The 18,482-nt window shown below is 38.3% G+C and overlaps 1 protein-coding gene across 2 annotated transcripts in view; it reads right to left on the bottom strand.

Annotated features, from left to right (window-relative positions):
- rsu1 (Ras suppressor protein 1) overlaps positions 1-18,482 on the bottom strand; it is a 39,477-nt gene that overhangs the window by 10,262 nt on the left and 10,733 nt on the right. For both annotated transcript variants that reach the window (XM_067435364.1, XM_067435365.1), the window contains exons 5-8: positions 17,168-17,286; positions 15,301-15,383; positions 13,486-13,600; positions 10,202-10,334 (exon numbers count right to left, since the gene is read on the bottom strand). In XM_067435364.1, coding sequence (XP_067291465.1) covers positions 10,202-10,334; positions 13,486-13,600; positions 15,301-15,383; positions 17,168-17,286 — 450 coding nt within the window. The remainder of the gene's footprint in view (positions 1-10,201; positions 10,335-13,485; positions 13,601-15,300; positions 15,384-17,167; positions 17,287-18,482) is intronic.

Below are 18,482 nucleotides of genomic sequence, written 5' to 3'. Positions count from 1 at the left end.
GGATTTAAATGCCATGCCTGACGCTGGAAAATGTACAGTATAAAAATTATGTAAATGATGTAAAACCTATAATATATAGCTTCTGTTATCTTAAATATAAGAATTTATTTATATATAATTATATACTGTATGCGTATTATATAGTAGTGGCCAAAAGATATCTTCACCCTTCATTTAAAATATTTCTTAAAAATTGTGTAAGCATATTGCATAGTTGTACTTTTTTTATTATGATAACATAAGTATGTATGTATGTACATTATATAATTCATATATACACATTAAATACACACACACACACACACACAAAATTAGATAATGAACTTATATCGTGTATACTTACAAATATAATTTAGATATTACAATAAAATACAATATTTAAAATAATTTTTTTAATGTACAACATTTAAATCAGATTCAGATCATCAGATTAGTACAAAAGCAATGCAGATTCAATCACAAACGAACCAATTTATTATTATTTTTTTAGACATTTCTGATGAATTTACATAAACTGTTTAACAAAACAATACACTAAAGCAAATCAGACTTTCTGATTAATTAAATAAACAAACTGTCCCAATTCACTCTCACTTTCAGATACGTTTAAGCTAAGTTTAGTTTAGTACTCTCCTACTAGCGCTAGCAGGGTTGTGGTAGAACAATGTGAAAACTGTGCAAGAAAAAGTACTTTTAAAAGATGTAGGAAGAGAAAGGGAAAGAGAGAGAGGGAAAATGATGAGGAAGCACATCACACTTTGTACCCTTAACTGCTGTTTAACACAAAGAACCTTGCAGCTAAATTTCTTTCAGCACAAATACACAATCACTAGACTCATCTCAGTATAAAACACTATCCACGCTGACAGGACCAACGGAAATCCATGCACTAGCTAAATGAGAGTAAATGACAATAATGAAGACGGATGGCGAACGGGCGGCGAAGCGGCTCATAACTGATCTCTCCCCTGACGCCCCCATTATCAACAAGATCTGCAGGACCGAGCGACCCCATTACTGCGCAAGACATGAGACGGCCAATCACAGCAGGCTTTACCACTCCTTCTGTACATGTACAGTCATGCTACATTAGATAATCTACAAGATTAATGTTTTATGAAACATTCATTGTTCGGTTGAGAGTTACCCAGCACTCTCTAAGCCGGCGTGAACAGTAAACAGAAAGGCTGTGCTGAGTTTGGGCTGTTAACGTGGCCTTTTATTGATAAACTCTAGCAGGAGTTCCTGTCTGTGAGCCCAAACTAATGAGGAGTGATGGAACTGCTCTCAACCTTTAAAACCCCCAGAACCAAGAGATAAAGAACACAAATACAGACACACACACACACACACACACACACACACACACACACACACACACACACACACACACACACACACACACACACACACACACACACTGAAGTTAGTCAAAGGACTGTTGGTTCCTAGGCATCCCAATGAAAGAGTATTAGAAGGATCAAATGAGCTTCACTGTTCAGTTCTTTACTGTTCGTGTTATTGCTGACAACGGATAAATGGCCGATATTAAAATTCTATTCTATTTTATCTAAACAAATAGCATAAAAAAACACTAAAATAAATTATTTTAAATGCTACAAGTGAATTTAGACATCATATTAAAATGTATAACACATTTTCTAAAGAACAGTGCCATTAAATGAATAGTGTTTTTAAAGATTAACTTTAAATGAGTGGTAAATGATGGCAAAGTTTAAAATGGCTTTAAAAAAAAAAAAATATATATATATATATATATATATATATATATATATATATATATATATATATATATATATATATATATATATATATATATATATATATATATACACATTTTTATATGATTTGTTGTAGTAAATTGTTCATTTCGTGCCAGACAATACTACTATGATAAAATTATAATGTATTAAATCCATTTGATTGCAATATAGTTATATTACAATCAATACATTTGGTCCCTACAATGTATGTAATATAAACAAGTACACACACTGAATTTAGCTACATGGTTTGTACGAACAATAACTCTCATAATATGGTGATCTAACTACAGGTAAACAACTGCTGCTAGTGCTCACAGTACTCGTGTTGAGCACACAATCGAACAAACACAGAGCTTCAGAAGATACTACCACAAAAACAAAAAAACTAAAATGTCAATTAATAAACTTATTTCGGCATTAAAATATCATAGTTGATTCAAAGAGAGTGGGCACCTGCTGACTCTTTAAACTGCAGGACTGTAATGGGCATTATGGGAAAGTTCTGGTGTCAGTTCTTTTGCAGCAATGCATGAATATAATTAGAGAAAATATGGAAAGGAAAGAGTCTGTCTGTGGAAACATGCACAGTGGATTTAACTTACAGAAACTCATAGCATTAGTGTTCAGAACTCCCCAATCGAGCTTTCTCCCATATTCAAACTAACTGCAACTGAGATTTGAGAGCTACAACAGCAAGGAAGCATTTCAGTGAAGAGTGGTTTAAATGTTGGTCTGTTTCTCACACAAAGCAATTGTCACGCACTTGCAGTGTGTGCAGTGTTATTTGGATCTATAGTCACACACACACAATTGACAAATTTTTTACGTCTTCATAAAATATTTTTAAGCGCATTGCCTATTAACAGCTTTGCACTAAAACATTTTTTTTTTTTAAATCACTGTTAGTGAAGCTGTAATAGAAAATCAAGTGGTTTCATGGTTTGTACAAACAGTAACCCTCATAATCAGTCCATCTCGAGAGTATTTCAGTATTGATATCATCTTTAATCCTGTTATGCTAACTGATCTTTCACATCACATTACTGGCACTATGCTGTCAAGTTCTCGGTTTCTGCTCAGAGTAAATTATCAGTGCTCTCGCCAGAGTTAATCTCATCAATAAAATTACTGACAAAAAGTCAGTTGTCAAAGTTTTTATTTTTTTATTTTAATCAACAATAAGACCATTGATTAAAACTTTTGATGCTAAAAAATAACTCTGCAAGACATTACTGTACTAACATTGTTTTTAGAAGAAAATGTTTAAAGTGATTCACATAATCAGTTTGTTAAATGGTCTCAAAATGGCGCATGCACGGTCACAGCCAATGTTTGTCTCCCGAAGTTTTGCAAGTTATTAAAGTGCCAAAAGCGCTTGACAACACCAGTGCCAAACACTTTCATTTCCTCACCAAAACCTACCCTATTTAGATCAGTTGTTATTATAAACTAAAACTATTAAAATAAAGAATAAAAATAAATAAAACATAAAATATAACAATATATAACGTATAACAAATAACATAACATACATATAACATAAAATAACGTAACGTAACGTAACGTAATGTATAACATAACACAACCTAACATATTACATAAATTCACATACCCATAAATAAAAAATAAACAAACAATAAAAAAATTAATTAAATAAAAAATGTTTTCAAAAAAGTTAGTTTCCTTGATCCCTGACTTAAGCCGGGTGCACACTTTGTGATTTTGGCCACGATTTGGTCGTCTGAGACAAATTTAGGAAATCCTAAAAGATTCCTCAGATCCTAGGCTAAAATTTGACGTCTTTGGTCGTTAGTTTGACATGTTCACCGGCAGCCGATTAATGAGCGCTGCGATCAAATTTTACCTCAGACGAAATTCTGGCAGTGTCAGAAGATTTGGCACAGAATCCTGCAGTGTGACTTCTCCTACGACGACAGTCAAATATCTCCGTTTTTCAAGACAAACTATGACCAAAACGAGTGCTAGAGATTTCTTTGTAGCCAGCATTTCAGTCCCGTGTGTAATGCAGCCTACTGTCACTGAACGCGTCATTCATTGATGATATAAAACTCTGGGTGAGTTTTCTTGCGCGCGTCCGTTTTTAGCGCGCCTTCACTATCGTGCAGTCTGACATTAATGTCAACTGAGATCTTACAGTGTGACATGGCGATCATGTTCGTACAGTCTGACAAGGGACATTCGCAAAGGATTTTGAAAAATCGCACAGTGTGCAGGACCCTTTACATAGAATAATTCGACAAATATTATAACTGATATTAAAGTTAAAATAAAGCTATAACGAAATTGATCTGAAAACATAACCTAAAATATGAATAATGCTGTAAGTGTATAAATACTAAAATAACAGTTATATCCACAATACATACCACAACTTACATTTTGAGCAAACAATTAAATGAAGTGTATGTAAGATTGTGACCAAATCTGGTATTGCAATCACTCAAATGACTGTAGAGTGATGTATCCCCTCTCCCCCTCCCCCTCCCCCCTGACTCGAGGTTGCCAGATTGGCTGCAGGATACAGCAGGATCGTTTGTAGCTGCTGCTGTGGTAAATAGAGCAGAGCTGGCAACCCGGATGCAGAAACACTACTGACTTCGTTATTGGTCGATAGGTGGAGGGCGGAGCTTCAGGCCCAAACACAACATGTCAACATTAACATCAGTTGAGGGCTGCAACAACAACTTTTAAATGGCAATATCCTTGCCGGACTACTGTTGTCAGTGATAGAAGTATTTGAAATGAACATGATTTCTTAATGTCAAGTGACATATCAGGGCCAGTTTATGATTAATTGAAATACATTTCTTACATACAGTTAAAATTAAGTGAATGAATTTAAGTGCTAGTCATTCTCAAAAATTAAGTAACTTCCAAAAAGCAGCCAATACTTCAGCACAATTCTCAATGGCCACAGTTTTTAGTGGTGTTGTTTTGTTCATGTTGATGAATCTTTTATTTGTTTGTTACATAAACTAATAAATGAAACTATTTTGATACATTGTCATCATTTTGGAAATCAACAACCAACAAAAAAAACAACAACTAAAATGTTATTATCGTTGACTAAAATATGCCATTATATTGAATTATATAGTATTTAAAATGAATGAATTTAACATCTCATATTAAAGTGACCAAATATCACAGTCAAACAGTGAAAATGTGACCTCTGACCCAGGCTGTCACAGAATGAGAGGTGTCTCTATCAAAAATACACATGCAACAATCTGCGACCTTCCCTTCCCGCTGACTCATACCATTGGTCCACAAGCAGATAGATGCGGGACTTCTTATATGTGTGCATGTCAGGGTCTGTGCCGCTGGGAAGTTAATTGCGGTTGGTTTTTCAGTCAGCCCTGGACAGCTGTGAAGAGAGCTGTGGCGGTTTTAGCGCGGTCAACAAGCGTTTAGAGTTAGCGATGAATAAAAGATGGCGGGAAGACGGCTTTACGATATGTTAATGCATTATGAGCACGAAGAGTCTCCCCAATGCTGTCAGTCAGATATAAGATCCTTCTGTCAGGTTAACAAGCCGCCCCATGAAATATGCATGACAGGTTACCCCCCTCCTCCTCCTCCTCCCTCTCCGCCCATGGTTCATGCTACGACCAAACCTACTGACAGAATAGCAGGATACGAGAGGAGGGTAAAGACTCGTTGTCAAGCGTTTTAATTCCAGACGTCTGTGGAAATTCAAGATAAATGACTAGAATATTCGACAAAACGTCAGCACTCAAGAAGCAACATGACTCATGATCTTAACAGCCATCAAATAAACATCAGTTACAACAAAACTAAAAAATGATATCCTAAAACCATGGATCTGGGAACAAAAATCAGGCTTGGCAAATTTGCTTGGCTCATGAATATTAAGTGAAATGTGGTGACGTTTGCCCACTAGGTCTACCTGATTTGTCCAGTAGTTATACCTGTCTTGCCAAAAGGCACAGCTAATTTTGGTAGACATATATACACACATTTATATACATATTGCCAAAAGTTGGGACGCCTGCATTTACATGCACATGAACTTTAAAGACATCCCATTATTAATCGGTAGGGTTTAATATGGAGTTGGACCAGCTTTTGCAGCTCTAACAGCTTCAACTCTTTTGGGAAAGCTTTCCAAAAGGTTTAGTGTGTTTATGGGATTTAAAAAAAATGAAATTTCAATCAGATCTGGCCAATTTATTCCGACTGACGTGGTTTCATGTGACTTTCTTGTTCTGATTGTACTACTAGTCTGGTTACGATCGGATTATACGGCTACATATAAACACAGCTAATGGTTATCTGATGATATTACAAATTAAATTAAAATACAATACCAATCTACAATACTGGTCGATATACAATGAACAAAAAACATTAAATGTTGGCCAAATGGGATAGATATATTGTGCACACCCACTTAAAATAGATGGAGCATGCCCGGTTAAATTGGTATGACCCTACCAATTAAAAATGAAAGCAGCCTGGATGTGGCTGTCTTCTGCCGCTTTAACATACTGGTATTTCGAAACGCTGGATCAGTGATCTTAAATGAGAAAATGTCCATCAGGAGTGAAAACTGGATGAGGTGAGGAATGGCGAAGAGAGAGGGACAGAGGTGCGAGTCTTGTGATTTCTAAGCTGAAGGACATTTAGGCAGGTGAGAATGAAACTGTTGAACCGTGGACAAACACCTGCTGGGAATTACACACCGTTAACACTTGTCTAATGTGAGACAACTTATTTGTCTCTCTCGCAGGCACATAAACAAACAGAGGAGCAAACACACAGCATCTTCGCGAAGACGTTACAGATGACTGACTTATTGTTTGTGCGCCTCCATTCTGTGTCAAAATACTCAACCTGTCATAACCTAGTGCAGAACCTATAAAATACATTTCTGCTAAGGACGTCAATAAACAACAGTCACAACCAGCCTTAAAGTCAACACGACGACAGAATAGACCAGATTTACTTTCTTTGTGCATTTACCTGACAAACAGCTATTAAGCCATTGTTTTAAGTATCTGTTTTACTAACAATTACTGTATTCACTTACAATTATAAATAGCAAATAATAACATTTGTAGAGAAAAAATGGTTATCATTTAGCATATAACATCATATATTATAATGTCCAGTTTTCACAATCCAAATAATTTCCAATGGATACAATCCTGCCTGCCTTTCCTCAAAAATGTCACATTGCCCATGAGTAAAATGGGTTTTTAATGCCTTTTCTTGTAAAATAGGTTAGGTAAACATGAGAGCTGCCGAGAATAAATGCATTTTTTTGTTTTAAGTAGAGATTGCGATTCTCCCATCATTCTGAACAGACAACTAAACAAAATATGTAATTTACTAGAGGTTCTGACAAATTCAAATTGCTGACGTTCATTTAATTAATTTGAATTAATTATTTAAAACGATTCAATGACTCACTCAAAGACTCTGCTTGTTTCATTACTGAATGAATCGCTTGAATGAATGATTCAATGACAAATACATTTTTATAATACAATTTTATATTTCATACAAATACATTCAGTCACTTCTTGCCACCCACTGGTGTAACAATGTCACTAAACACTATCATAGACATCAGAGTTTATATCCAAACTATAAACTTGTATCCCAGCACTTTTGTAATGATACTGTGTGGTTTAAAAGACTGTTTATGACTGTACATGACAACTGCTCTCTCTGGCTCTGCAATCACATGAACACAGATCTGAATATTTCTTTGTGATTTAAGATCACGCAGGTGTTTGAATCCAGATCTCAATCTCTTAATGATTACTCATGCAGGTCTAGTAAACATGATGATAGTTCATGGATCAATCTTGGTGGGGTTCGAAACTGCAACCTTTGAGTTACCAGCCCAGATCTTTCACCTCAATGCTGCACTACCATTCTGGATGTTGCTCTAGATCTCCTCACTAAAACTTAAAGGAATAGTTCACCCAAATATAAAAATGACCCCATGATTTATTAAAGGAACTGTATGTAAGAAATGGATTTCAATTAAACATAAAATGGCCCTGATATGTCACTAGACATAAGAAATCATGTTAATTTCAAATACTTGAAATCTCCGGCCAGGATATTGTCATTTAAAAGTTGTTGTTGCAGCCCTCAGCTGATGTTGATGTTGACATGTTGTGTTTTGGCCTGAAGCTGGTTGGTCAATGAAGCTATTGACCAATCATGAGTCAGTAGTATTTCTGCATCCGGGTTGCCAGAACTGCAACAGGCGTTACACTTTCTTTTTAAGTTGAATAAGGTGGTCCGCCGGTAGCTTGATATTTTACTACACAAAAATATGGATATGGATAACAATTAAATATGGATATATTACTAAAACAACCCCTAAAATCACTTCAGAAAGCCTTTATTTACCACCCGGAGCCGTGTGGATTACTTTTATAATGGGTGGATGCACTTTTTTGGGCTGCCATTATAAAACTTGGAAGAGCCAGGACATTTGTAAATATAACTCCAATTGTATTCATCTGAAATAATAATGTCATATACACCTAGGATGACTTGAGGGTGAGTCAATTATGGGATAATTTAAATTTTTGGATGAACCATCCCTTTAAGAAGTAATTCTGACTATATGTCACAAAGTACAAAAGATAACTACAGAAAGATAAATGGTGGTCAGAACTGCTTAGACTCAGATATTGGACTCAAAAATCTAACCCATACTGCAGTTTTGATGACTGCTTGACACAAAATGGATGACAGCTCCAGACTGCATTGATTCACTCAAAAATTCTCATTTATCAAACCAAATCTGCAATGTCAGCTCTCAGCGACGTAACCCTCAAACCTTGTGGACTTCGACACAAAGCAGCGTACAGAAAGTGTCCGATGCTAAAGCGAAATATTGAGTTTCACGCATTGGAACGGATGATATGCAGTCAACATATCGAAAATATTCAAAACATTTCAAGCAGCGGTATCTGATTATTACACACTGCATAGACGTTCACGCATGCGCGGTCACGGTGTCAGCACACACTGAGATGCGCGGTGGTTCTGACTGTGCCCGTAGGGGAAGATCAGTTCCGGTAAGTGGGTTACGATGGTCCTCTCCAGACAGCGGCACAGCAAGCAGCTAAATGATCAAACAGAGGGGGATTTGCCTCTCCTGTTCAGGGGGATTGGTAAGTGGAACAGGGCCGTGAAACATATACCACAATTAGTCTGGAAACTCCTTCCCCCAGGTCAAACGGATTACATCAGGTTTGTCAGGTCTGAGCCATATTTGTTTAGTAACATATGATTTTGACTGCAATTACATATACTTTTATAATATAAAAACATATATAGTATACATACACTACTATATATGTTGCTATGTTAATATATACTAGCATATGTTCTTAAAAAAACTATTTTTTATATATGTATACATTTCATGTTTTGTAATGCACTATATATACACACACACACATTATACTGCTATTATATACTATGTATATACAGTAAAACTATATATAATAACATAATAAATATTGAGATAATATATTCTAAAAATGTATCTCTCCACATCACAATGTCATTTTTATTTTTTTAGGGTCACACTAGATTATTGAGAGTAAAAAAAGCTGCGCTATACGGCTAGTGCTATTGTCACCCGATGCAAAAAGTCACTGTTTCAAATGAATGAAAATAAGTTATTTTTTTGCAAAAGATTTTGTAGTATGCAAGGGGAATGAGAAAGATACCGAAAGAGAGAGAGCGACAAGACTTTCAGGGTAACGCCTCGAGCTTTCATTTTAATTAGTTTGATTGTGCATTAAATCATCAGATCCTGAAATAATAAGAGAACTGCACCTTTCCTCGCTTTCATCACCATCCTAAGGGTTGTTCCAGAAAAATATGTGCCACAATAAAACTGGCCTGTATAGGAGGACTAAATTTATACTTTGTATTTAGCAAGACATTCAGGACATTTCTCTTACTTAAAGACCCAGTGAGGGTGTCCAAATCAGGGCTGCTGATGTGCGTTTGATCTAATATGAGTTCCACGACGAGCATCGGGTTTTACAGGCTGGAGTTGTAGCATCCGATGCATCATGAGATGAGAAGGGCCGCTGTTGGCCTCAGGTTATTGAAATGCTGGCACATCTGACTGCGGGCTGAGCAATACGTCAAGCAAACACCCCAATGACTCTTTAGTGAATGATGACGGTGTTCAAGATTTTTTAAACCTGGAGGTAGACGAGATGATTTGTCTCGGTCACTACTACTAGGGATCGAACCTTCGAACTTTGTGCAAGCAGCTAGGATCCCTAACCATCAAGGTACTATATCTTCTGTGTCACTCAGATTCATTGTACATGCTCCTGGACGTTTAACAGCACAGAGGGATGGAGAGATTCACTTACTACTTGTAGGTCTCTGAGCGAATGTATTCAAAGACATGAGAGATGCCCAACTGGAACTGGTCTGCTATGGGAATCACCCAGGAGTTATTCTCAGCCTTAAACACCTGCTTTGGGCCGGTTAGGTCCAGGTTGCCTAGAGAGAGAGAGAGAGAGAGAGAGAGAGAGAGAGAGAGAGAGAGAGAGAGAGAGAGAGAGAGAGAGAGAGAGAGAGAGAGAGAGAGGGTGAGAAATTAGAGATTTACCAAAAGGGAAAGGGAAAAGGGAAAAGGGAAAGGGAAAGGGAAAGGGAAAGGGAAAGAGAGAGGGGGGTAAGGTAAAATCAGACAAGGAGAGGAGATTAAACAAGAAAAAAGAAGATACAAGAAGACAATAAGATGCAATAGAATGGTTTGATGGAAACTTGAGGTGAGACAAACAATTAGAAAATAAAAAACAACAAGAAAACAAATTAGATGAGAAAAGAGACAAGTAAGAAACAATATGAGATAAGACATGAAGAGATCAGTGAGATAAGCAAACAAGGAGGAAAAAAAACAGTTAGATGAGATGAGATGAAATACGAGACAAAGCAAGAAATGAGAAGAGACAAGATGAGATATGAAGAGAACAGACAAAAAAAGGTGACATAAGAGAGAAGACAAGATGAGATGAGACAGGACAAGACGAGATAAAAGAGAACAGGCAGACAGAAAAGAGAAAGTGACTATACAAGATGAGAAAATATGAGAAAGATGCATAAAACAACATAAGAAAAGGCTAGAGACAATACAAGAAAAAAGAGGTGATGAGAAAGAGAGACAAGAAAATGACAGTAGACGAGATGAGACAAGAGGAGATGAAAAGAGGAGATAAGGAGAGAAGAGGAAGGAGACAAGATGAGAGGAGACAAGATGAGAGGAGACGAAAAAAGAGATAAGGAGAGAAGAGGAGAGCTGAGGAGAGGAGAGGAGAGGAGAGGAGAGGAGAGGAGAGGAGAGGAGAGGAGAGGAGAGGAGAGGAGAGGAGAGGAGAGGAGAGGAGAGGAGAGGAGAGGAGAGGAGAGGAGAGGAGAGGAGAGGAGAGGAGAGGAGAGGAGAGGAGAGGAGAGGAGAGGAGAGGAGAGGAGAGGAGAGGAGAGGAGAGGAGACGAGACGAGACGAGACGAGACGAGACGAGACGAGACGAGACGAGACGAGACGAGACGAGACGACGAGACGAGACGAGACGAGACGAGACGAGACGAGACGAGACGAGACGACGAGACGACGAGACGACGAGACGAGACCAAATGAAACGAAAGAAGAGTAGAGGAGACGAGACGAGACGAGACAAGACGGAAAAAAGAAGAGACCAGACGAAACAAGAAAAGAAACAGATGAAAAAAGACAAGACAATAGCAAAAAAATTGAAAAGGGATGAGACAAGTAGAGACATGACAAAAGTGGGCCAGAAGAGAACAGATGAAAGGAGAAGAAAAGAGACAAGATGAGACAGGAAATGACACGTGACGACAAAAGACCAGAAGAGAATCAGTTCACATTGTGCAGATGGAACAGTCCAGGTCAAAGTGCTAATGTGGCTCATCTCAGCTCACAAGGGGGCTAATTAAATAGTTCCTGATTAGCAAGTGTTGAGCGGCCTGTCAAAGAGGGGGTGAAATTAAACCTAGACCCTGGCCACAATGCCACACCTCAAAAACTCAGTCAGACATGACCGTTAGTGTAAATCTGCCCTGAACCTAAAAGACCTAGACGAGAGACCTATATGTACAACTATTTCAGATCTCAACGGTCGAGCAGACGTCTGCTGGTCCAGGTTCAATTTCCACCCTCCTCTTCCTCTTTTCATTTCAACATTTTAAACAGTTTAAAGCATCAGCTTTACACATGAGATGTTCTGAATGGTAAAGACTGTCTATCTGTCCTCTTTCCACACTCTCGTTCACATCCCTTGCTTTTTTCTCCTCTCCTTTTCCTTTCCTGCTCTTGGCATGTGCGCTTGGTTGCTCCTTGTTAGCTTGGCTCTCCTCTCACACACATACACCCATCTTAACGAGGCCGGTCTGTGGAGTGGGATTACAGGGACATGACAGAGGGGTCCTAATAAGCTACACACAGGAAGAGTCTGCCCTACAGAGAGCACAGGACAAAGACCTGCTGACCAGAGCGTTCACACACACCTAGAACGGCAACAAACAACTGCCAATTGCTAAACTCTACTAAAATTTGAAGACAATGCTGTTTGCCTGTGCAAAACCAGTCATGTGCTAGTATGAATTTTGCTATTTGTAGCTCGTTTCAACCACATGCACCTCACAAATTCAAGCTAGCAATGGGCATTTTTTTCATGCTTAAAAATAATTGTGATCTTGTAAACCGCTTTGTACACGTACCCTTCACACAACATTTATATGACACTTAAGGTGAGTGCTGACATAATGCAGGAATACTTGTGCACTAGATTCATAGATTAAACTGTTGGAATGGAACTAGACAGGAGGAAAAACTCCTGTCAGAAGGGCAGTTGGTGTGTGTGAGTCTAGGTTTTCCCAAAGTGAAGTCACTCAGGTAGAGAGCAGTTTAACCTGGGTTGACCCCAGCAGTCCCACTCTGAGGTGTGATCCGACACAGAGCTTCCAGCCAATCACACAAGAGATGAAAAATATGTAGCCAATTAAAATGCACAATAGGGTGACCACCTGGTTTTTGCTTTGCTGCAGGACAGAAGATGTGATTTTGAGGTACAATGTGGGACATGTGTGAGAGATACATTTACTATCATTATACTATTCAAATATTGATTTACATTAGTTGGAAAGCCTATTTGCCATCCCATTGGATGGTAACATTTAAATGGCAAAATAAGCTTTGTTAATTTTGACTGGCACTCAATTTGCCCAGTTGTACAATGTAATTTACTCTACATGACCTATTCAGTCTGCTAAATACAAAGTGCTTGCATGAAACACTAGATTGGCCCTTAACTCAATCAGCTTGCAATCACATCCATCTCAGGGCACAATTTATGTATCAGTAGCCAATGAGCTCGCTGATAGACCTTCAAATACTTGCAGAGCTTACAGAACCTTCCCTTCAATTTTGGGACTGTCCCACATGGTGGTCACTCTGATGCACAGCTGTGTCTGGTAGTGTAAGTGTGGATGTTTTGTTTTGTTGGTTGAGAAGGGTGTGTAGTAGCTTGCATTCCTATCCATCAGTCACTGTACTCCAGTTTTAAGGTCAGACTTTGATTGATTGGAATATATAAAGGATTTGGTCCGGGAACACGTGCTGCGCACGTCTTACCAAGTTCAGGAGGCAGTACAGTGAGTCTGTTCCCTTGAATGTGAAGTTCCTTCAGCTGAGCGAGATCTCCGATCTCTTTGGGAAGAGAGATGAGGTCATTGTCCCTCAAACTCAACTGAAAAAGAGAGAGTGAGAAATTAGAGAGTGAAAAAAAAGGGTTAGTTCACCCAAAAATGAAAATTCTGTCATCAATTAATTACTCAGAACACGATCATGATTTGGATCACCAATGTCATGTGATTTCAGCAGTTTGGCGGTTTGATACACGATCCGAAACATTAATCAATATGCTGATTCTTAACAGTTCAAAGCTTTGTTTTGAAATCGGCCCATCACTATATAAGTCGTTATTTAGTTTTTTTGCGCACAAAAACTATTCACGTTGCTTCATAAAATGATTGTAGAGCCGCTGTAGTGAGATGGGCTTTGTAACGACGTCTTTAGTGCCTTTATGGGTCCTGAGAGAGGAAATGACATTGGTGTCAATGGAGGCCATTCTGAACCATCGGATTTCAACAAAAATATCTTCATTTGTGTTCTGAAGATGAACGGAGGTCTTACGGGTGTCGAACGACATTAGGGTAAGTAATTAATGATGGAATTTTCATTTTTGGGTAAACTAACTCTTTAATAAATGTTCCTGGTCTTATTGAGCATTATTTGTATATGAAAGTCTATGGGACAAAACATTTCACGTATACATAATATATACCGATCAGGCATAACATTATGACCAGGTGAAGTGAATAACACTGATCATCTCTTCATCATGGCACCTGTTAGTGGGTGGGATATATAAGGCAGCAGGTAAAAAAAAATCCTCAAAGTTGATGTGTTACAAGGAGGAAAAATGGGCAAGCATAAAGATTTGAGCAAGTTTGACAAGGGCCGTATTTTAAAGGTGTCGTGAACTGGCTTTTAAAAAATTTTTATACTGTTGTCTGAGGTCAACAAATGATGTTTGTGTGGTTTTTACATTCAAAAACATCATAACTAATAAGTAATAGGCTATTTTCTACACTGGTTTTGAGGCTCTCTCCAAAACACTGGGTTTTGATGGGCGTGCAGCACTGGAGACTTGGAAGTAAACAGACGAGCTACTGGAGCTCAAATTGCTCAAGAAGTTAATGCTGGTTCTGATAGAAAGGTGTCAGAATACACGGTGTATTGCAGTTTGTTGCGTATGGAGCTGCACAGCCTCAGACCTGTCCACTACCGAAAACGTCAACAGTGGGCATGTGAGCCTCAGAACTGGACCACGGAGCAATGGAAGAAGGTGGCCTGGTCTGATGGATCACGTTTTCTTTTACATCACGTGGATGGCCGGGTGCGTGTGCGTCGCTTATCTGGGGAACACATGGCACCAGGATGCACTATGGGAAGAAGGCAAGCCGGCGGAGGCAGTGTGATGCTTTGGGCAATGTTCTGCTGGGAAACCTTGGGTCCTGCCATCCATGTAGACTTCCATTACTTAAAATTATTCCCTGCGATAACTGACATCATTTCACATGAGTGCACCATTTAATATACTAACACTTTGATCATAAAATGCATGGGTGAAATTACACCTTAATTTTAACGCAACACCAAACCTAAATAGTTAAATGTAAAGTTGTAATTATCAGCTGTTTTATGTGACTATGCCCTGCATTGAGTCTGTTCCTAGCGAGCACAAGGGTGAAGATCAGCCTCTAAATCACCTCACACCACGTCTGATAAAGAACACACGCTGCGGAGAATAAATCCAACACACAAGGCGCAGAGCTCCACCACAAAAGCAATTGATTTCAGAGGGAATTTAGATAAATTACTCACTATCTGTAGCTTGGCCAGTTTGCCGATGTCGGGGGGCAAAATCTCAAAATCGTTGTCACTGAGATAGAGTGCGCGCAGGGTGGCTGAAATGAGAGAGAGAAGTGTGTGTGTGTTAGAGGAGTATTGCAAACACTGATCAATAGAAATGGTCATCTCTGATTGATACAGCATGGCTACAATCTTACACCCAAGCACATACAATATCAACAGATCGACAAAAAGAATCAAATATACACTTACACTGTATACTTAGCTGCTACATGAGATAAACACATGGTCAAACATTCAGAAAAGCATTAACCAATTAAATAAATATAAATAATTTTCTGAACAAAAATCATTTTCAAATCCTACACAAATAGGGCCCCAACTAACAAGTATTTGCCCGACCATTTCCTGTCCATCTATATTTAAACAACAACAACACAATCATATCCATTTCAAATAGTTTTAGAGTCAATATCACAGCCGATATGACAGCCACTCCAAACCGCACTGATAAAGAGGTGAGTGCGTGCGTGTGTGTGTGTGTGTGGTAAGAGATCAGAGACCTTGATTAATGTTAAGATGGTGCTTTCATTATGTGGCTGCCATTAAAATAACAGGTTATTAGAGCCCATCACTGCTCATCAGTATCCTCTGACGGGACCAGCTGATTGGACTGATGAGGGTTAGATGATGAACTTAACAGTTATTTTGTTTGCATATTGTTAGTAGGTAGTCTGGTCCTCGTTGCAGCTTATTCTGCCAAAAAACTACCCAAATTGACTGTCTTATTTCAGCAACCAACTACAATTCTTACTCAAAAACCTTTGTGGTCAAAAAAGTATACGTTTGGTCTTAAAAGGTAATCAAAGTGAAATTGAGTGAATCATTTCATTTGATGGCCATTTTGGTGACCTCATTTTCATTCCTTATAATGAAATGGGGAAAGACTGCAATCTCTAAATTTCTGTGTCAACATCGTTTTTTAAGTCTCTAAGCATCACTCAAATCAATATCATGAATATAATATATGTTGCTTCTTTTTAATTAAATCACACAATAAAAAAGTGAGATTTGATATTATGAAGGCCCTAATATAATTCGAAGAACAAACTGGTGTGACATCATTTTGAAAACTATCTGGCCAAAACAAAGTTTGTTTTTGTAGGTGTGTTCTGAGTCTCTGCCTTCTTTGACGAGGAAATCTTCTCAGGTTAATTTCTTCTGGTCAGTCCACCGAGGCAGACAGACAGCAGTGTGGGCGGCATTAAGATTTTGCTAGAAGTATACAGCTCGTCACATATTTCAAACTTCTTTTTACCCCCAAAAGAAGAACGAAAAAGCACTTAGAATAGCACCCTAAAATAAAGTCACACTGGTATTGTCCATGCTCCATTGTCCATGCTCGTCAATATAATGGCAGTAAATAGACTGGCAACAAGCTTTTTAAAAAAGGCATACAAGTTCTGAGAACTCAGAATTAACAAAAACACAACATTAAATACATTATCATTCTGTAATACTTTTATGTCTTTTTAAAAAGCTTGATGCTGGTTGCCATTCACTGCCATTATATAGACGAGCGAGAGTGGGACATTTAATACAAATTCTTCTTCTGTTGTCCATAAAAGAAAGAAGGGCATGTGACATTTAGAACAAAACCAGGATGAGTAAATGATGACTTACTTTTCAAACTGACTGGGAAATGCAACTTTGTTTTACGGAAAATAAGTTTAAAAACTTGCACTTGTAAATTAACTTTCTACCATTTCTTTTTATTTTAGTTTGTAATATGCATCAAGTGGTCTATGAACAGTCAGTCATTTGTTATAAATTTAATGCAGGTTATACTGGTAATACAGGGCGTGTGATGTAGACTTACTGAGGTAAAAGAAATTCCCAGGTAGGGAGGACTCGTTCAGATTGTTGTACGTCAGATCCAGAACCTCCAGCGCCGGAAGAGATCCGAACCCTCTTGGAAGAGTGCTCAACCGGTTCATCCTACACATAAAGACAATAAAATGCCATTTTAACCAAATCATCAGCTTCAAATAAAAGCGCACACTGCACGTCCACAAGCAGACACACACTTATAAAACACCCGTCAATTCTTGACACAGGGGAACCCATTGAAAATCCATAGCCGACCTACCCGGAGACATGAGACAAAGACATGCAGTGTGCACAGATCCATCTCACTGATTTTGATTGATATTTCGAACGCAACAAAGATTTATAACACAACTCTCAACAGATCTTCTCATTTTTTACTTTTATAACCTCAAAGTTAAATAGAGAGGGGTCCAAAAGTCTGTGAACACTAGTGAAAGTGTGAAACCACTTACACTTTTAATTTTACCAATGTAATAAAACATTTTCGATTACCAATTATATTATCATCAGCATAATCTGAAGGATCATGTATGTGACAATGAAGACTGGTGTGATGAAAATTGATGCTTAAAATTCAGCTTTGAATCACAGCAATAAATTGTATTACAATTTAAAATACACTCACCTAAAGGTTTATTATGAACAACATACTAATACTGTGTTTGACCCCCTTTCGCCTTCAGAACTGTAATTCTGTGTGGCATTGATCCAACAAGATGCTGAAAGCATTCTTTAAGAAATGTTGGCCCATATTGATAGGAGAGCATCTTGCAGTTGATGGAGATTTGTGGGATGCACATCCAGGGCACGAAGCTCCCGTTCCACCACATCCCAAAGATGCTCTATTGGGTTGAGATCTGGTGACTGTGGGGCCATTTTAGTACAGTGAACTCATTGTCATGTCCAAGGAACCAATTTAAAATGATTTGAGCTCTGCGACATCAGAGGATGGGTACATGGTGGTCATAAAGAGATGGACATGGTCAGAAACAATGCTCAGGTAGGCTGTGGCATTTAAACGATGCCCAATTGGCACTAAGGGGCCTAAAGTGTGCCAAAAAAACATCCCTCACACCATTGCACCACCACCACCAGCCTGCACAGTGGTAACAAGGCATGATGGATCCATGTTCTCATTCTGTTTACGTCAAATTCTGACTCTACCATCTGAATGTCTCAACTGAAATCGAGACTCATCAGACAAGCCAAAAAAATTTCAGTCTTCAACTGTCCAATTTTGGTGAGCTTGTGCAAATTATAGCCTCTTTTTCCTATTTGTAGTGGAGATGAGTGGTACCTGGTGG

The sequence above is a fragment of the Pseudorasbora parva genome, chromosome 24, assembly GCF_024679245.1.
Source record: "Pseudorasbora parva isolate DD20220531a chromosome 24, ASM2467924v1, whole genome shotgun sequence".
Taxonomy (NCBI): Eukaryota; Metazoa; Chordata; class Actinopteri; order Cypriniformes; family Gobionidae; genus Pseudorasbora; species Pseudorasbora parva.
This window is presented reverse-complemented; position numbering and strand designations above follow the sequence as displayed.